At 37.9% G+C, this 21,723-nt stretch overlaps 1 protein-coding gene across 1 annotated transcript in view; it reads right to left on the reverse strand.

The window, feature by feature from the left end:
• Positions 1–21,723, reverse strand: part of LOC126939902 (protoheme IX farnesyltransferase, mitochondrial) — a 558,222-nt gene that overhangs the window by 106,470 nt on the left and 430,029 nt on the right. The window contains exon 5 of the mRNA XM_050765727.1: positions 1,596–1,720. Within this exon, the coding sequence (XP_050621684.1) occupies positions 1,596–1,720 (125 nt within the window). The remainder of the gene's footprint in view (positions 1–1,595; positions 1,721–21,723) is intronic.

Below are 21,723 nucleotides of genomic sequence, written 5' to 3' on the forward strand. Positions count from 1 at the left end.
ATCCTTTTAAAATTTCCAAAACCTTGGCTTATGTTCAATTTCTGTCAATTTCTGCCTAAATGCAAATCATTCCATTTTTATTCCTCCAAATACTTTCTTGCTACAACTGAGAGGTTTTTTCCATGATAAATTCTTGAGCTACCTATTTTTAAAAAGAAAAGGGGTGGGATGAGAGGGGAGGAGGAGGAGCAGCTCCAACTCAAACAACTCCTCTTTTTTATAATATTTAGGAGTTTCTGAACCATTTGATGCTTTCTAGTTATTTTTTTCTCCGAATGTCCATACTTTATTTTAAACATTTTCTTTGAATCTACATAATTTAAATCCTTGAGATAATCAGTATCTCAAGGATAAATGGGGCTTTTCAATTTAAGAAAAGGAGGCTGAAAACTAGAATGTGCTCCTGGCTTAATCTCGGGTCCCAGATGTATAACCAAATAGAGGTAATAACTTTAAAAAATATAAAATAGACCCAAGTGGACAAATAAATCAATTTGGCTTATATTGCTTTTTATTCGCATTTTCATTAAAAATATGTTCATGGCGGAATCATGTTTATTCTCTTTACCAGAAAACATGGGAAGGTAGCAAAAGGAAGAAACTACTTGGAAGAGATGGTGTCTGGCTTTATAGAAGGGGATGATCCTTTTGGTAAAGTGGTAGCACTATTTGAACCTTACTGGAAGACTGTTTTGACATCCACAATAACAACGACGACCAAACACTTATTTGAAATAGATTGATCCTTCTCCAAATAGCTGACAAGATATTGTAGAACCATAATGGCTAGAGGCATTATCACATTAAATTCACATATTTTGCAGACTAGCAACTTATATATCCACTCAGCCAAGCTGTTTTCCTGCTGGTAACTTGAATTCCTGTTTTAAAACTGTGCCAACTCCTCTTGGGTGTTCTGGTGATGAAAACGATTTTCCTTAAGTTCTAGCCAACATTTTTCACTATAGTATCTTATGAGAAAGCCACAACGTTAGGGCAGACCACAATGACCAGATGGGGAAAAAAAAAACTATTTGGGAGAATTATTTTGATGTTTAAAATAATGGGGGGGGGGCATGTATTAAAAATAATGTGCTAATTTTGGGGTATAATCTTATTCCATATACCAAGTTAACTGAGTACTAAATTACTGATTTTTAAAAAAAATAGCTGAATATGTGTATTTAAAATATATTCTGTTCCTTATAGTGGTGGTTTAAAATGCAAAGAAATGAAACCAAGAAAGAATAGTGCATAAAAATGACAAGCTCAGGGAAATGTATCTGAAACGGATAAACAAAGATACCGCTAAGAGTAGAAAGTTATGACAGCTCAAAAACATGTTTTAACCCGAGGAATCCTAGTCATCTGAAGCATCTACTCTACTGCTCTCTCACCTGAACATATCTGAAAACCATTCATCTCAAAAGAAAAGACAAATTGGTTATGAAACCCACAGGCTCCTGTAGGATATATAGTGTTACAAATGCTTCTTCATCAATATATATGAGTTTGGAAGGTTTTTAAAAATATGACAATACAGCCATCTAGGAAAAAGTGACAGTATCATAATTTAGGTGAAGTGTGAAACTGACCTGATTGATGGAGTTGGCAGCACAGGATGCGAGGCCTGTCCCAACAGAAGCAAGCAGGAAACAGGGCCAGTCAAAAGGGCCCGGAGCCAATGCAAATCCAGCTGCAGTGGTACTTACAACTAGACCTGTGATACAGAAACAGAGCAGACGCACTGTTACCAACGAGAGTCCCAACTGTAAAGGCCAAAAAGACAAAAAACAAGCCATCTTTCATATAAACTAATTGATTATATTAATAATACAAAGTACAGGCTCATCTTTGGTTTAAAAAAGATCCACATATTCCTGATTATAAAAACCACATGTACTAATTATATAAAACTGTTAATTTTCTTTTAATTCCATACTCAAGAGAAAAAAATAAGGTCAGTCTTCTAGATTCAATCATTCACTTATTCATTCAACAGACGTTTACTGAACACCAAATTTGTAATCAGCATGTACTGTCAGGGATAAAGATGTATACGGTCTTATTCTTGCTCTTGGGTAATTTGAAAGGGAGATGGCAGATATACCTTAATAATTGTAACACAAAATAGCAAATAACAAATAACAAGGATCCCAATTATGTGACAAACTCCAGACAAGCCTAGGGGTGGGCTTGCCTATAAGAGATGATGGTCCCAGGGGTCAGAGAATGTGTAGTGGGAGATGATAATCCTACAAGCCATCAACAGGAACCAAGTGAAGAGGCGAGGTACAGAAGCAAAGCCAGACAATTCAAGCACCCACCAAGCCTGCTCCTTTTCGGTAGGCCCTGCTGCTTCTTTCCTGGGGTTTATAGAAGCTGACAAGCCCAGAAAGTGTCCAAGAGTGGTGCTGATATGGAGCTGTAGAAATCCGCTGGAAAAAGGATCCCCATTGGTGGGCAAATCTGGGAAAGCTTCAAGAAGATGGCATTTAAGATGGATCTTCTAGAGGGCATGCAGAGAAAGGAAGAGAATGGTGGGGTGAGCAACATTACAGGTACAAGGATAATTCCAAGAACAGGCACAAGAGAAGGGAAGACCAATGTCAAGAATCTAAAGTATGCGTGATACCATCTACCTAGATTCTCCAACCAAAAACCTAGGAAGCATATTTGATTATCTCCTTTGTCACTCGCTGCATCTCATTCATTACAAAGTAGTGTCTGCTCTATCTCTATAGTAGGTAGAGGTAGAGATAGTACCTACTGTAGAGATAGAAACCCATCACACTGCCAGCATCTAGTCCAGCAGTTCTTAACCAGGGGGAGTTTTGCCCCCCAGGGGACATTTAGCATTGTCTGGAAACATTTTTGATTGGAGGGGACGGTGCTACTTGTCTTCTAGTGGACAGGGGCTGAGGATGCTTCTTAACATCTTATGGTGCATAGGATACCCCCCAACGACAAATAATTTTCTAGCCTAAAATGCCAATCGTGCTGAGCTTGAGAAACTCTGACCTAGTCCAAGCAATTACCATAAGAGCTCACCCCCAACTGGTCTCCTTGCTTCCATCTTGCTTCTCTTCAGAGTGGTGTTTTTAAAATGAAAACAGATCAAATCACATCGCTGCTTGGAACACTGAAAATTCTTCGATGCTATACCTGATATAAAATGTAAACTCTTTCTCTACCAGTCAGTGCATCTCACACCTCTCTTTAGCTCACTCACTGTTCTCTGATCATGAGAATTCTTCTATTCTTTGAGCATTCCAAGCTCTTTCTTGTCCCTGGGTTCTTGCACTTTTGTTTCATCTGCCTCTTTCCATGGCTGGCTCCTTTTCATCCTTCAGATCCCATCTGAAATACTACTTGTTAAGGGAAACCTTCCTGATCACCTCATCTAACGTAAGCCTCCCCTGTTACTTCCTCGCTCACATCCTCCTTTTATTTCCTTCACGACACTTACTACACTCTGACTCCTCACCGGAATATAAGCTCCATGAAGGTAGGACCCCGGTCTGTGTAGTTCACTGCTGTATTTGGGGGGCCATCACTATGCTAGGCATAGAGCAGTATTTACTGGAAAAACAGGAGAAAAGGTGGCAACTGTCAGATTGCAGAAGAGCAAGCTGAGGAGTTTGTAGTTTGGTTGGTTGGCAGTGGAGAGTCACTGAAAGTCTAATGCAAGAAGGCAATCTATAAGTGGAAGTATCTGTGCACTATGACTTAAGAGAGGCAGAGAGTTTTACAGAGAAACATTTTAGGAGGCCATGCCATTAATTCATTGTGAATAAGGGTTGTAAAAATGGGATATTTTGATTAGAGAATTGTTAGGATCTGGTAATTGGGAGAGGTAGGAAGATAAAACAACAAAAAAGAATGAATGGAAAAGTGCTCTTTACCATTTGCCATGCACTTGGGTGACATGGAAAGGAATGGTAACATTAATAGAAGTAAGGACATTAGGGAAAGAGGTGATGAAGCTAGTGGCCTTAGCAACATGTGCTGTTTTGAGAAATCGTGGGCCATCCAGGTAGAAATAGAAAGAACACAGATGAAATATGAAACTAAAGCTCAGGAGGGAGACTTGAGAGACTGGAGAGGCATGAAGCTCTGGAGTCGCCCAGAGGCCATGGCTGAGCCTGAGGGAATGGATGAGATCAAGGGGCAGCAGGTACAATGCAGAGAAGTACGTGAAAAAGTCAGACCTTTACAGATGTGGGGAAGGAAAAGAATGAAAGACATAAAGAATATTTGGAGACATGCATCAAGACGATAAGGGGGCATAGGTGTCCAGTAACCATGTGAGGGGCTACAGGAAGCCACCACTATCGGCATCAGCAGGTACATACTGGAGAAACTGGTAGTTCCTCATAATCATCATGAATTGGCTGGCACGTTCTTCAATCTAGTCTTATCAGCAACTTACAATAATCCTTTATAGTTCTACCATATGAACAAGCCCCTTCCCTAGTATCAATAGGGGTCACGGATTTCTTGATATTGCTAAATCAAATAAATACTTTGGCTGGGTTCAATGGTAGTTTGTAAGGTGCCTTAAGTATAACTATCTCAATTCAAAGTACCTAGAGCACAAGTATTTTGGCAAGGGGTCCTTCCTTCAAGTCAGTCGTTCCCAACCAAATATGGCGTGCATCCGAATATCCTGGGGGAAGATTTACCTCCAGGAAACGAGAGACATGCACAGATGTAAGTAGAGAGCAAGGTTCAGGAATGAGGGTGCAGGTGTGGATAAAGATTACGAGAAGATGAGCAGATTAGGAGCTGAAGGCAAACGAGGCTAATCAGAAGTCATGAAGACACACACATTTAGGAGAAAGGTAGCATGGCTGAGGTGGGGAGTCTAGGCCAGAAAGCATGTGCTGTCCCCTCTCACATCTCCTCCGCTTAGGGGTACAGCCTGTTCTGGCCCTTATATGGTACAACAAGTCATAACACAACAAGTGCACACAAGGTACCTAACAGTAGCAAAGAATCACATGGAGCAGAAGGCAGCAATCAAAGGTAGAATACTCAATTTCAAAGTAAACATTCTGGAAAAAGTTTCAGCTATCTAATTCTGTAACAGCTTATGCCTAAAGGAAAATGCCATGGTGATTACAGACTCTGAAAACAGTAGTCACAGGTACATTTTACCCTTGTGCCAACGGGGAACAAACAGTCTCTCCTGTAATAGGCCATTTAGTTTTACCTGCACACATTTAATGACCATCAAGAAAGACACTATTTTTTAAAGCAAACAACAAAGCTCCATTTAGAATATTCAAATAGCACCCATCTTTGAGGAAGCTTTTTCATTCTTTGTAGCTGTCACACCGTAAATTGCAAAACCTCCTGGACAGGCCAGTGTGAAAGAACAAGACTCATCTTGTTTTGCAAGACTTAAGAGCTCTCCAGATGGGTTAGGCGACTCTTCACATATTGCACAGTGCATCAGTGACAACCAGGACTAGAAGAAAAATCCTTAACATCCAGGCTGCCTCTCATTTGTATCAGAATTATACCATGAAGAAGAAAGGCTGATGGTATCAATGGGAGAATTTGAGGAAAAAGAGACTGCAGAGGTTTCTCTCTTAAAATCAAATGAAATAAATTGCTTCTCTCCATAGAGTAAATCAGCCAAAAAAAATTTGACTATATTTTAAGGCCCTGAACACAAAAGTAGAGTTGTTTACTACTCATAAACAACTGTAATAGTTAAAAGAAAATCTACTACAACCTTCTCAATATATAGTTAGTAAAATCCAGAGTCACAAAAATAGAAGACTATAGTCAATCTTCTGTATCCATGGGTTCCACATCTGTGGATTCAATCAACCTTGGATCAAAAATATTCGGAAAGAAAATAGTTAGTCTGTAATGAGCATGTACAGGCTTTTTTTCCCCTGTCATTATTCTGTAAACAATACAGTATGACAATTATTTATATAGCATTTACATTGCATTAGGTATTATAAGTAAACTAGAGATGGGATACTGGAGCCAAGCCCCCAGGGATACTCCAAAGGATGATGTATTATACCTTAAAGATCTCTAAATATCCAGATCAACATTTTGTATTGCGCTTAACAAATTTTTTTCAGTCAATTACCATTATAGTGGACAAGAAAGCCTCAAAATCATTGAACTGTCAATAATAGAAATGTTCTAAAAAGAAAGTTCATTTTGTCTAAAATTGAAAAGGGTATGTAGTTACATGAAAGGAAAACTGCTAATCAGAGGAGGAAGTATCTTGTTATTCTTTTTATTCACCCCCGAGCTTGATGGGGTGATAAAGCATAGAGAAAGTACATCAAATGTTTGACTGCATCTACTGATAAATTGAGGAGACAAAAAGTGATTTATAAAAAGCTAACAAAGGGAAAAGAACAGTGTTTTAGTAAGACATAACGATGAAATTTACAAAATGGAAATACTACCTAATTTTAAAATGTACGAATTGTAAATGGTAATACATGTAAAAAGAATAACAACTATTACTAGAGAGAAGGAAATTTGAATTTTGTAACACATTTCTAAAAAAAATCCAAAAGCTAACAAAGAATGTATTTATACTTATTTCATCAAAGCAATTAATTTGAAAAAGAAAGGCAGGGAGGACTGATAAATTGTACAAGTAAAATTGACCAAAGCGATTTTCTCATACAACACTGCCATAACTGTAATTAAACTTTTCATTGATTTCCTGGGGTTCATTACATGGAATCATTTTGTAACACCAGAATCTCATTAAAAGTGAATGCAATATACTCCCTCATTAATAACACCTGAAATTATATTTTATTTGGTAATCTCATATTCTGCCCTTTCACAAATAAACATAAAATCAATGTTGTCAATGAAGCATGGCCCATCTAATATAGGCCCAGAGGCACTGCACTGCAGGCCCAGAAATAGCTCTGGGAGCCCATAGGAGAGTAATATTCCCAAACCAACAGAGCTTGACTCATCCCCACTCCTGAGTGGAAGGCCAGGTAGAGAACCTCAAGCTTCTCCATGAAGAGATCCAGTAGCAGCCCTCACTAAGGATGGTCCTGCCTACTAGGTCCCATCTGTTGTCCAGGATTCATTTGCTCCAGATGCTCTCTTATCTGCCTCTGCCTCCTCCAGGAATAAGTTCCTACCATGTTTCCCAAAATTAAAAAAAAAACCAAAAACCAAAAACACATTTTTTGCCAGATGCCATGGCGCATGCCGGTAATCCCAACACTTTGGGAGGCTGAGGTGGGAGGATCCGTTGAAGTCAGGAGTTCAAGACCAGCCTGGACAACAAAGTGAGACCCTGTTCTACAAAAAAATAAACTATCCCAGCTCAGTGGCATGTGCCTTTAGTCATAGCTACTTGAGACTGAGGTGGGAGGATGACTTGAGCCTGCGAGTTCAAGGCTGCAGTGAGCTATGATGATGCCACTGCACTCCAGCCTGGGCAACAGAACAAGGACGTCTCAAAAAAAAAAAAGCCTGCATTTTAAAATTTTGAAACAATCGCAGTGAGATATGCCCCCGTCTGAAAGTTGGTCCCCTCTGAAATTCATGTTGAAACTTAATCCCCAGTGTGGCAGTACTGAGAAGTTGGGCCTATAAGCGGTGATTGGGAAGGGAGGGCCCAACCCTCATGAATGGATTAATGGATTAATGGGTTAATAGACTATCATAGGAGTGAGACTGGTGGCTTTATAAGAAGAGGAAGAGAGACCTGGGCTAGCACACTCAACCCTCTCAACATGCCATGCCTTGTGCTGCCGGGGACTCTACAAGAGTCCTCACCGTCAAGAAGACCCTCACCAGAGGCGTCCCTGGACCTTGGACTTCTCAGCCTCCATAACTGTAAGAAATAAATGCCTTTTCTTTATAAATTACCTAGTTCCATAAGCAACAGAAAACAGACTAAAACATCCTTGACTGGGCGGGAAGAAAGCAAACATACACAATGAGAACTGCTTATGAGGGCCATGTACTTAAGGGCAAAGCAAGCACTACAGGCTGCTTCCAAGAGCTAAGAGCCGGCCACGCCAGCAGCTAGAAGGAAAACAGGCACTTCAGTCCTAGAGTTGCAAAGAAATGAATTCTGCCAACAACCAGTGAGCCTGGAAGAAGACCCTAAGCCCCAGATGAGAACAGTCTCAACCAACACCTTGAATTCAGCCCGGTTAGACCCTGAGCAGGGTGTCTAGCCACATCATGCCTGGACTTCTACCTGTTGAAACAGTGCAACAATAACTTTGTGTTGCTTTAAGCTGCTAAATTTGTGGTAATATGCTTCACTGCAATAGAAAATTAATATGTACTGTAATGAGGGTAGCACTTAAGAAGGACTAGTCTACCAGCAACACAGAGGACTGATTGGAGTGGAGGAAAATTTACCCAGGGAACCACTTAAAGGTTACTGCAGGGCGCTAGGTGGGAGGCGATGAGGGCCTGGGTAGGATGGCAACAGCGCAAACAGAGTTCGCTGTAAGTATTTTAAAAGTGGTGACAAAGGGCTTCGTTACTGAATAAATTTAAGCAGTTGTAGAAGGAGCTAAACAAAATCCAGTACTTCAAGTAATCAAATCCAAAAAGGTCAAAGAGGATTTAGGGTCAACTAGTCTAATTTCTCTCCTAATGTAAATCCCTTCTCCAACATCTCAGTGTATATTCTCTCCAAATCTGGTGACAGGAAATTATTTCTCCCTGGGCAACCCCTTCTGCTACAGAAGAGCTCTAGTTGCTCAACAGTTCCCTCTCCAACCAAGTCAGAATCAACTTCCTTGAAATACCTACTTAAGATGCAATTTCTGTGTTCTGGAGCAGCAGTGAATTAACTTTTTCTTTCTTAGCACAACCCTTCAATCATGCAAACCCAACTATTCCTACAGTTTCTGTCCCTCCAAGCTAAATGTCGCTAGTAACCAACCATGCTTGACTTCCAGGCTCCTGTCCATGCCGAGGGCATCCTCTACAGACACAACAGTTTGTGACTATATCAAATGCACTGAGTACAGTGTCTGGTAAATAATAAGGGCTTAATAAGTAGTGCTCTTGGAAATTATTAAAATGTGGTTCATAAAATTCTAGATCAAATATTTCTCTGGCCACTACACTTGGACTCTACATTTCAAAGTAATGCCTAAAAGAATTTAGAGAAACAACAAAACACTTCACACCATACTCCTTATGCTACTGTATTATAATCTAAGTTATCTCTCTGTCTCCTTCAGGGGAGTGAACAGATAGCAACCCTTAACCATTAAAAATAATAATGATAACAACAAAATTTACATTTGCAAAGCACTTTAGTGTGCCAAAATGCTTTTACGTTTATTGAAATCTCAAAAATACCGCACTTCAAAGAAAGGTGTGGATACCTCAGGGACACAGTAAGAAAACAGGAGAACTTTCACTTATATTTCATTTTTTAACCCTTTCTTTTTAAACCCACAGTTTGCATATCTTAAAATGAATATATCAGAGTAAGAATACATGAATTTTGTTTATATATAATTATTCATTTATTTTATATATAGCATAAATACCTAAGTACACTTAAGGTTCTTTTTACTTATAAAGTACAGGACTAACAAACTAGAGGACCTGGCTCTAAAATAAAAGGCAAAGCAAGCAATTGTAGGTACAAAGTCTGATTTTCTATATGGAGGACCATGTGCAAATTACTGGTAGTAAAATCTACCAAGGTCTAATCAAGAGAATCATATGGTTTATGTGTAATATTTGGCTCTCTCTTTTTTTCAGAGGCAGGGTTTTGCTCTGTCACCCAGGCTGCAGTGCAGTGGCACAATCAGAGCTCACAGCAGCCTTCAACTCCTGGCCTCAAGTGATTCCTCCACCTCTGACTCGGCTTCCCAAGGCACTGGGATTACAGGCATGGGCCACCATGCCCAGCCAGAATATTCTTTAGTAAGTACTACAGAGACTCATTTTCAGAAAAAGGAAATTCCACTAACTAAAGAAATGAAGCACATACAAACACACAATCACCTAGTTGATCATAAAATCACAAAGCAGGCAAGACAGGCTTTAACACTGTACCCTTAGCATAGGATCCATGATAACGCTTCTTCCTCTACAGATTTTAAGGGGGAATTGGAAGGAGTCACAGAGGGAGCCCCATACTGGGGGTGGGCAGAAGCAGCCCTGCTACGCATGCTGTTACTTCTGCAACAGAGGGGGCTTTATCTGTCACCCATAAATGGAGGCTTTTACAGGACTTGCAGTACAAATTTAGCCAGGCCCCTAGTTCTAACCTCACAGCATACTTTGCAGGGCAGCAGTAAACCACTTGAAATGTTTTGCCTTTTCCAACACATAAGAGGTTTTTTTGGAGAAGCAGCTTTATCAAGAATTTTTTTTTTTTTTTTTTTTTTTTTTTAAAGTCTCAATACTTTGAGACTATTGGTCTCTGTGCATAAGCATAATGACTATACTTAATTTTCTAAAATCATCAACTAAAAATAACTGTAAAGGTTACATTAAAAAATGGGTCAGCTATATCTTCCTTTTCTTCTTTCTCTGTCTCTTAACGCCTCACTATTTTTTAGCACTGGCCACAAAAGAACTAAGAGAAAAAACAAAAGTCCAAAAAATCAATTTGGATAACTATCAATTCTGATGAAAGATTTGGTAGCAAGAGTAAAGCCACTGGCTAAATGAGACTGAGATTCTCTATAGATTTCAAATTACCCTTGTAATCTATTATATCTCATTATCCTTGATAGCAGATACTATGGAACATTGTAATCCAAGTCCCATAAACTTGAGATGTAATCTCTTTAAAGCTGTTTAACGTGGAAAGCTGACGAAGAGTAGGCAGTTAATGAATTTGTATGTGGTTTTGTTTATGTGTGCATTGAAGCAATGGAGTTAAGCTTTTGTTAGTAGATCTCAAAGTTCAAAATCGTGTAACTTAATTCAGAGGAAGGAGTTAATTCTTTCTTGATTTTTAAATGAGAGTGTACTTTTTACTAAATAGCTGTACTTAATGATTTTCATCTCTTTTTTATTAGCACCTTAAACTTTGAATAGTTGAATTTCTAACTTAAGTGAGTTTTTTAGGCTTCACAGCTAGGCAGCATTCTGTGAACCACATAATATAGTTGTCTTCCCAACAGACATATCACAGAAGGTGGTAATTCTCATGCTTATTGTTAAGTTCAGATGAAAAGTCAATTGACATGAGACATGGTATTTTTTTTTTTCTCAGCCACGTTAAAAGATATCAATCAGGGGCCTAACTGATTACAAACTATAACCACTTCTGGTTCAAAAGATAAAACTTTTAATACAGGTTTTTAACATCACAGCTGCAAAGGTAAGAATTTATTAGGGCTTCCTGTTTTCCTTTCTTATTTTTCATAGGATTAATGATGAAAGTTAGACTGAAAGTCCTAGGACCAAATTAAATCGCATACCTTCAAATTTACTAAGTAACAATGACACCGAAGTGAAGCATTTAAGTATGGTCACCAAGGCAGTTCACCAGGAAGCATTTGGTTTACACTTACAGTTAGCATTCAGAAAAAGGAAAATGAAGTATCTATCAGGCTTGACAAATACATAAATAAAAGCTGTTTATATTAAGCTAATTTTGCAACACTGAGTGACATCCTAATCTTGTTCTTTCAATTATAGCTTTTCCTTGAACCAAAGAGCTTTCTTACCTTATCATCCTGCTTTTAGTTTGTTCTTCTCAATAAACTCAATTTACTTCATATACTCAATAACCAACAATTTATAACCTTTTTAATTAACTAAAACAAATTCCATAAAGCTGGTGCCTGTAAACTAAAACTGATGAATAAAACGGAAACTTTTAAGAAGCAGAAATATGTAGTTTCAAAACTGAGTTTGGTGAAAAGAAATTGTTAGTTGGACAGTTTTCACAAAAATAAAGCTTTATCTCAGTTTCATATCAAAATTACAATTGTGATTATCCAGAGAGCATATTGTACAAGATAAACACTTAAAATAAAGAATTAAGTCTCCATTTCGAGTATCATTCTGATTTTGATGGTATTTAGTGTTTAGCTACCTGTGCTTATTTTGCAGAACACATGTAACAAATCAGTAAAATGCCAGAATGATTTTACATTTATTTAAATCTCGAAAATACTGCAGAAGAATCAACTTCCTTGAAATACCTACTTAGGATGCAATTTCTGTGCAATTACTCACTTGTGATTTACATCTGGACCTAACTGCATACATACATATTAATGTATCATTGTTTTCTTTTTCTTTGGGAATTTTCATTTATTCTTATTAATTGTTTAGGCAAGAATGATGCTTATGTCATTCTAAGCATTCAAAAGAGCTTTCTAGCAAGAATCTTTTAGAAATACTTTTGAGATGATGAATAACTAAAAGAATTCCCTTATTGGTGTTGCTGTTCCTTTAAGCAAAACTGAAAATCGATAGTTTGTCAAACCTAATAGCAATTCACTGATAACAGAATGAAGCAAAGTCTTTGCGGATCCCTCTGAGCTTCCATCGGTAGTTTTCAGGAATTTGATGAACTTTATGAGAAACACAGTGGGGCTATCTCCAATCCTCCACAATTATCCTGAATACAAAAATCGCGTAACAGACTAAAAACTTCAAGACACAATCACAGCAGTTGAAAGAGACACTGTGAAAAGCAGATCAAGTAACTATAAATGCACAGCTGCCTAACAGTTTAGATACAATGCTTTTCAGTCATCACTAACCACTAAACTACTACAGTACAGTAAAATAATTATTTGTAATTAAAAGGCTAAGCTGTTCAAAATTCTACAAATGGTGGCAAGCTAGATCGCTACACTTCTTTTCTCCATTGAGCTACTATTTTTTGAGCACCTATTATTTGCAAGGCACTGTGCTGGGCAATGGGAATGTAAGAGTCAACAAGACAGATGTGGTCCTGGCCATGTTGGGGCTTTCACCCTGATAAAGATTCAGAAAAGTCAACAGGCATGAATTACAACACAAGGTGACAGTGATTCAGCAGATGAGGAACTCTGAACATAGAAGGACCTCCAAACTCAGAAGGCTTCCCAAAAGTGATGTCAAAGTTGAAGACTGAAGGAAAAAAAGGAGTTAACCTGGCAAACACGGAAGATGGTGAGGTATACGCGTTTGAGACAGGGGCAACAGAAAGCACAAAATCCACAGGCTGAGAGAGTGCTCCAAATAGTCACTCTCTATCTACAGATAAAATATCGCAGAGTAACTATGAACAAAAATGCATCTCTGCATCCTTGTAAAAGCTCACTGACATGCAGCATTCTTCTTTTCTTTCTTAATTGTCAAGTTTACTGTTCTTCCTTCTTATTTATTTTTTAAAGCTACCAGTAAATGTAAAACTTTATATACGTTTTGGAAAGGTTTTCCAAAATAAACAGTTGAGCAAAAACTTGAGACAATCTTGCAACATTCTTCTAAAATTCATTTATCTTAAGTGTTTCATTCCTTAATCTTAATAAATAAGATGCTACAATGCTTTGCTTTGAAGTAAAAACCAAGCCCTTCATAAAACCCAAAATGATGATTAAGTACCCAGGCAAGTCTGACCTGCAGGTTGAGAGGCAATCATTTGCTTCCCTCGAGTGATTCAGATAACATTCTCTCCACATAGTAGATAGAGGGAGATCTGCTTGGACGTGCAGAATCTAGAGGACCCCAGGTGTCAGGCTAAAAGTGCCATCCACTGAAGGGGACAAGGGGAGAACAGGCAGAGGAGAGAAAAAGCAAAAAAAGGTAAGAATTCAGATAAACTAGGTTAGCTGTAAGTTGTAGAGGTCTCTCTTAATGGGAAATAAACATTCTTGTGAGTAATGGGAAGCAAGGCAGTGTGCTGAGAGTAAAGAAGAGCTAGGAGAGAGAGTGCTGAATCAGTTCTACAGATTAGAAGAGTGTGTCTCAAAGTATGTTATGGGGACCATTAAAATATACAATTCTAGACCCTACCCCAGACCCAGAGTGAAGGAATTTATGGAGGTGATGGCTAAACATTTGCATTGTAACAAGCATCTCAGAAGGCATATGAAGTTTGAGAACTCCTAGGAATAGTGAAGTTTTCTAGGTTGATGGTAGAATCTTGGATAAAGAAGAAAACTGAGCAAGAAGGCAAAACCCTCAACAACTACTGGAATGCAACAAGAAGTGAAAGACAGGGAAGTTTATGGTGATCTTCAACTCCTTCAACATTCACTAACAGCTTTGCCACCTGGCTTGCTTTCTGGTTTGGCTGAAGTTCCATCATCCACCAACACTTTTTCATGAAGACGTACACTTGGGCTAGCTGGCTTTCCTCTGTTGTACAGTCCAGTACTGACTACATACAACCCAACCCAAACCAGGAGTCTCCAAATGTGTATTTGATTATCAAGATGATAGGGAGAAACTGCTGCCAGATTAGTACACATTCACAACTGCTAATGGAAAAGTAAATGCCAAGCTGGCAAGTCAGTCTTCATTTAAATATACTGCATCTGAAGCACACATATGTGGTGGTAGTCGCAGAGCAGACTAAAGAGTGGTATTGTATTTTTCTTTGGAAAAACTGGGTAGGGAAGAGGCAGGCAGTTTCATGTCCTCCTCCAAGAAGGGGATGTACTGCATAATGAGAGAGCCCAGTGAGGGCTATCAGGACAGAGAAGTCGGCTACTGTCAGAGTTGACTAGGCTGAATTTAAGATATTTGGGCTTTTAAAATGATAGATGTAAGAATTATGCCTTACTTTAAAACCTCTCTTGCAGCTGGAGGTAGCCATGTTGCACACTCCTGGCCAATAAGATATAATAAGTTCCTATGAAGAACTTTGCCTCCCAAATTAAGAGGCAAAGTCTTATAAGGAGGTTTCTGCCTTTCCACATTTTCCCCTCATTTCTTCTTTCTGCTCAGAATACAATATGATGATGAGGGTATGGAAGTCATCTTGTGGTCCTGAGGACAAAAACCACAAGCTAATGATAACAGACAAAGAAGGTACCAGGTATGTTGGCAACATCCTTAAGCACCAGCTCCAGACTCGGAACCTCAGAATCCTTGACACATGAAATAATAAACCCTTTACTTAAGTCATTTATTTTCAAATTTTCACTTATGTGATGTTGAATCAATTCTCAACTTAGTTTTTTTTTCTTCCTCTTTAAAGTTCTCAATATATTTTGAGAGTGATTATTATTCTTACAAAATTTATCTTTACCTTCCCCTAGCATCTATCACAACATCTTATACTTACAACCAGTTCAATTAAAATCATATTGAACTTAAGGCAATTAAATCCCATCTTAACAACTAAATCATCAGAAAACAGAGTAGCCTAGCTAAATATTTTTTTTTTTTTTGTCTAAATTGGAACATTGGCTAAAGTATCTGTAGAGCCCCAGTCCCACAGAAACCAACTGAAATGATGGAATAAAAATGAAAATCGAAGAAAAATCTGCATCAGCAATAAATTAGGTAAAGACAGGATACTAAAAACCTCAAGAAGCATTTGTTAAATAAAGGACAGATGAGACTAAATTGAAGACAGTTACTGAGGGCTGAGTCACTACATTCATTATTTAAATAGCAAAAGAATATACTACATAAATAGCTACTAATAAGGAATGGATAAATATGGGAAATAAATATGGGCAATCAAGGCTATTCTAACCATACTCATTATTCCTTCCTGGTGAGGAGCAAGGACAGAAGCCAGGGTGAACCATGGCCAGATGAGCCCACTCCTCAGAAAGCCCCTTTGTCACCACAGTGTAGGAGAGCTGAGAGGCAGCTACATCATAGCTAGAGGGCTAGAAAGCAGTAGAGGGTCATGAAAAAATGAAAGCAGGGCCTCACCTTGACATAATTCTCACTGAGACAAGGGAGAACACTTTTCTGATGGCTTCACACAGTGTAGCAAGCCACCCACTGCCACCATACTTTGGCACACTGTGGTATTCTTCCAACTCAGCAGGCCACAGCACCAGAGAAGAGGCTGGACACAGACATACCATATGCAGAGAGGAGAAACAGATGACACCAAAACCCAGATTTGGGAAACAGGACATTGGCACTGTTGTTTCAGAAACATGGTAAATAAAAAAAACCTTTTGGAGAAAAAGTTCCCTCACTGCTTGTGCCCTCCTCGTTTCCATAAATGCAAACTGATGGCCTTGGTTCCTCTCATTTAAAATGAGAGAGAACTCCAACAACAAGTGAAACTGTTAGGTGATGAATACAAACCCAACCCTGCATCCGTTCAATCGACACATAATGAGCGCTTACTATGTGCCAGGCACTGCTGTAGGTACAGAAGACAGAACAGCGCAAACAGACAAAATGCCCCACCCCATGAAGCTTACATTCATTTGGGGTGTAACTACTGTCTGGATAGTGTTGTCTTCTTGCCGGAATAGAGAAAGATAAAGAGAGGTAAAGCGAATCAGTGTGACTCATTAAAAAAGATTCTACAGTATAAAAGAAAAAAAAAAAGTAGCATGGAAGAAGAGGCTGAATATATTTTTAAAAAGATGTACCACAGACCCACTAGACTATAAACTCCTGAAGAGTAAGACCTATCAGGGCAGAGACTGTGTCAGTCACCTGCACCTTATTCTGTCCACAACACTCAGAAGCGGATACTTGGAATATAACAGATGCTCAACAAACATCAGCTGAATGAACAGAACAAGTAAATTTGTACACTGTAGAAAAAAGTAAAGCTCATGAAACAAAGTAGGTTAAGAAAAGTAGTACAAGAAACAAAAACTGCCATAGCAGAATGTCAAAAGTCATGAGATGTAATAAAAAGTAGATGGCACAAAATCAAGTCAGCACTCTACATAACACATTTCAGAAGACCCTTCAGAATGAAGCAGAAAATTATAATGAAGAAAGCAAGTAGAGAAAGTACAACAAAGAGGCAATTACCAGAAAATGAAATAATTAGCATAAACATGAAAAAGGAGATAACTTGATCATTATTTCACTGTATTCCTGAAAAACTCAAGAAATAATCAACTGAAAAAAAATGTTTAAATACTTCCAAAATCATTTATCAATACATGTACTGATCTATTTAAGTAAAACTATGAAACTCAAGAGGCATAAAAGAAGACTTGTATAAATGAAGCTGACGTAACGGTAAAGTTCTCAATTCATCCCTGAATAAACATTGAAATCCCAATTAAAATATTAGCAGAATTGAGGTATTTATTCCAGGGATAGAGCTTCATAAATTCTTTGTGAATAGAACATTCAAACACTGGTTAATGATTTATTCAAAACTGGCAATATCTCTATCTTATACCACTGACCAAACTACATTTCTTATCAATAATAAATTTTATTATAAAATATAAAATCATAAAAATATAATATTAACAATGCAGATAAATACTGTATTTACAAAATCTTCATATGGGAAAACCTAAGCATGGTATAAAAACCAGAAACTTGTAAGAAAATAGCTTTGGTTACATCAAATTAACTTTCGCACATGAAAACAAAGATAAATGAAAACAAGACACAAACAACATAAGACATTTGTGACAGATACATATAATGAGATCAAATCTTTAATATATAAAGAATCCTTACAAACAATAAACAAAGACGAACACAGAAGAGAAGGCTGGGAGGCAAACAGGCCATTAACAAAGCAATACAAATCACCACTCGGCATATGACAAATATAAAACCTCATCAGAATTAAGTACAAAATTAAAAACCTAAGTGTACTTTCACACACTGAATTGACAGAGTTATTCAGAAAAATACATTATCATCAAGCATTCATTGGTGAAGATATGGTGAGGTGGCTAGCATGAATTGGTGAGGTGGCTAGCATGAATTGGTGCAACTTTTCTTGAGGGGAATCTGTTCATGAAAACTGAAAGCTTTAAAACCATGCATACCCTTTGACCTAACAAGGCCACTTATATACACTTATCCTAAGAAAATCATTATAGATTTAGCTTATTTATTATAGTACTATTTATAATAATAAGGATAATAAAATAAAAAACCTCTAAAACAGGAGAAATAAATAAATACATTATGGTATAACTATGCAATGGCATGCTATATACCCATCAAAAATAAAGGTATACTTCCATACAGCTAACTTTGAGAAAAAATACATAAAAGGATATATGTAAAATGATATTACAAGTCTTTATTTTTAATAACAAGAAGTAAGAGACTACTTAAATGTCCATTAATAAGGAAATGGTTCGATAAACTAAATACATCTATAGTATGGAATACTCTCAACCTTTAAAAAGGGAAGGCAGATTTAATTATATTGATGAGGAAGTATGAGGAAGATATACCAATTAGTGAAGAAAGCAAATAACTAAACAAAACATGTAATATAACCCCATTTTTATAAAACTAACAAAATAGAAACTATCTATGCACTAATGTAATAATAACCTTTCTTGAACATTTACTGGATATGGCAGTGAATCATTTGCTTACATTATTGCTTATAATCATCACAATAATCCTTTCTGGGAGGATTATCTCCATTGTACAGACAAGTAAACCAAGGCTTAGAGACTTGAAAAAAAATGTGCCTGTAACCACAAAGCCAATAAATTGTAGACCAGAGATTCCAGCCCAGCCAGTCTGACTCCAGAGGCTGTACTGCTAATATTAAAACACAGACTATGCACAGATAAAGGCTAAAAAACTGTATGCAAAAAGCCTGGTTATTGGCTGGACATGGTAACTCACGCCTGTAATCCCAGCACTTTGGGAGGCTGAGGCAGGTGGATCACCTGAGGTCAGGAGTTCAAGACCAGCCTGGCCAACATGGCGAAACTCCATCTCTACTAAAAATACAAAAATTAACTGGGCGTGGTGGCAGGCACCTATAATCCCAGCTACTCAGGAGGCTGAGACAAGAGAATGGCTTGAACCCGGGAGGTGGAGGTTGCAGTGAGCCGAGATCACACCATTGCACTTTAGACTAGGCGACAAGAGCAAAACTTTTTCTCAAAAAAAATAAAAACCCTGGTTATTGCATGGCCTGAAGGGACTTTCTGTATATTATGTGATTGTGTTTTAAGAAAATGCTACTTTTAAATTTTAAAAGTCACTAAAAACAGGGTAAACATGTTGATACACAAAAAGACATAAGCAGAATATTAATTTTTTTCAATCACAGAAGGCATTTACACTATGATAGTATATTTGTTTATAAAGCAAAAATATATGAGATGCATAGAAAAAATTTCTGGAAGAGAATATACCAAAATATTCAAAATGGTTTTATTTTGAGATAGTGAAATTATAGGAGGATTTCAATCTTTTCTTTTTGCTTATCTGTATTTTCTATTTTTTCTAAAAATAAATACTTATTAGTCATATAATTAAAAATAATACTATAACATTTAGTAAGTATATCATTATTAAGGTACTTATTTCAAAAAATAAAGTTCAAAAAATCATAGTAATTCACTCATTTCATACTGAGTGAATGCTAATAACCCCTTAATACAAATATTTAATAACTGAAGATTACAGTAAGTTGACTTCTTAAACTATACAAGTGGTCTAAAATGAATGTGTATCCTCCATTTCTGCTTTTTTCTTTTAATAAAAAACAGCATTCTAGGCTCTAGGAGAAAAAAATTTATAAATTGATAGACCATACTTCATACCAGTTCCATTAACAGCATAATCTATTGGTTCCAATAAATAATCTATTTCAGTGTTCTGGTCTCAAAAAACGTGTTGCAGCGTTTCAGCACAGATGTTCCTCTGGAAAAAAGTTCTGCTTTTTACTGACCTATATTAAGTATAAACTCAGTTGAGTCACCAAAGCCTCTTATGATCCTAATCCAAATAAAATTTCTTTACCCCAGTGTGGTCCATGCAATGAACTCCAAAAACATATTGTAAATAGCTCAGTTGGCAAGAGAAACTCAAGGGAGACATATTATTCCTTCTTTATAATCTCAGTCTTACTTCCCTTCATTTAAAAAAAAAAAAAAAATCTTTAAATGGCATTAGCACCAGCAAATGTTTGGCTCCTATCCTGGCCTAAATGCCAAGGCATCAGGCTGCTGTTACCTTCTATCCCACAGATGAAATGAGTACTATATGGCCCTTCACTTATTCTACAGTTAATTATCCTCCGTATATTGCAGCTATAAACAAAAGAAGGCAAAGAAAGAAAGGCTAGTTCTAGGAAAGGGATCGCTGACTCCCAGATATTTCTGCCTCGGCTATCATTAGCTATAAATGAATTCTGCGAGATGTTAAGAGTCCAAAAGAAATCAATTGACAGATATCAGGTATTTTCTTAAATAAAAAATCCTGCTGACTCCAAGACACATGTGACTTCTAGTAATAAACTAAATAGAGAGGTAAAAGGTCAGATAAGAGGGTAGGGGTCACTCAAAGGGTGCTGCTTCTTTAAATGGAATAAGCAGAAGGAAATGACTTTAATTCAATTAGTTCATCCAGAAACCTGGGGCGTGGAATATATAAAATAATACAAGGGAAATTTACTGCCCTGGGACCTTTCCATCTGTGTGTGTAGGTGAGGCTGCTCCCCTTTTCTGTGGTGCATCCGTCTTGCTTTGCATGCCTCTCTTGTGTGGTCCAGATTTTGCCCAGTTGGCTTTTCCTGCTGCCAGTGGTAGCGACCGGCTCCGCTGGCTCTCACTAGGTGAGTTCTCTCCACATTCAGTCAGACCACTCGGTCTGGGACTGGTACTCGCTGTCTGCCTAACACCTACTTCGCTTTCTCGAAGTGTGGTCTAGGACCACCTGCATCAGAATCATCTGGTGTCCTCGTCAGACATGCAGATCTCTGGGTCCTGTCCCAGCCCTAGGGGATCTGAATCAGTGGAAACAGCGGCCAGGAACCACTGTTTTAAGAAGCCCACCATGAGTGTACATCACCATGCTGACATTTGGAAGCCAATGAGTTGATGTACACTATACATCACAGTATGTACTATTAGATCATTACTTTATTAATTTCTTGAGATTTCAGATAGTATGTTTTAGATATCAAACCCTGCATCTGGAATGACAATTCAGATTTATAACCATATAAGCTACATAAAAGGAGAAATAATACAATAATAGCCAGCATGAAGGAAAGGAAGATGTGGCCAAGAGAAAAGTTGATCTTAAACAAGTTATCCTATTTTCCTGTGTTCCTAATGAAACAAGCATTATGATAATAAACTTAAAATTATTTTAAAATGAATTATTTAAAGCAGCTCATTTAAGACTCTAAGAAGACACAGCAATCATTATTCTCTGATTTAGCAACCAGCCAACACTGACTTCCTAATTGGCAAATAAAATAACTCTCACCGGCCAGGCTTCTCAGGAGACCTCCAGCATTTAACATCCAGTCCAGATCACTGCCCTTTATGAACTGGATCTAGTCTTTTGGCTTCTGTGACAGGGTCTTTTCCGGTCTTCCTCCCTCTGACCATTTATTTCCTTGTCGGGTCCATTATATACCTTATCCAATCCTTAAAAGGGGACATGCTCCAAAGTTCAGGTGACCATCAGCATGGTCACTCCACACACTGATCCTCGGTAACACCATTTACTACCATGACCTCACTGCCAGCTCCAGGCTGAAGACCCCTGGTTCTTCCAGCCTAATGTTCTCTCTGAGCTCCTGCCTTTCACAGCCCCCTGCCCCACTGGATATGCCAGTAGCAACTCAAATTCCACTTGTCCAAAATTGAACTCATC

The sequence above is a fragment of the Macaca thibetana genome, chromosome 16 (genome assembly GCF_024542745.1).
Source record: "Macaca thibetana thibetana isolate TM-01 chromosome 16, ASM2454274v1, whole genome shotgun sequence".
NCBI classification, from domain to species: domain Eukaryota; kingdom Metazoa; phylum Chordata; class Mammalia; order Primates; family Cercopithecidae; genus Macaca; species Macaca thibetana.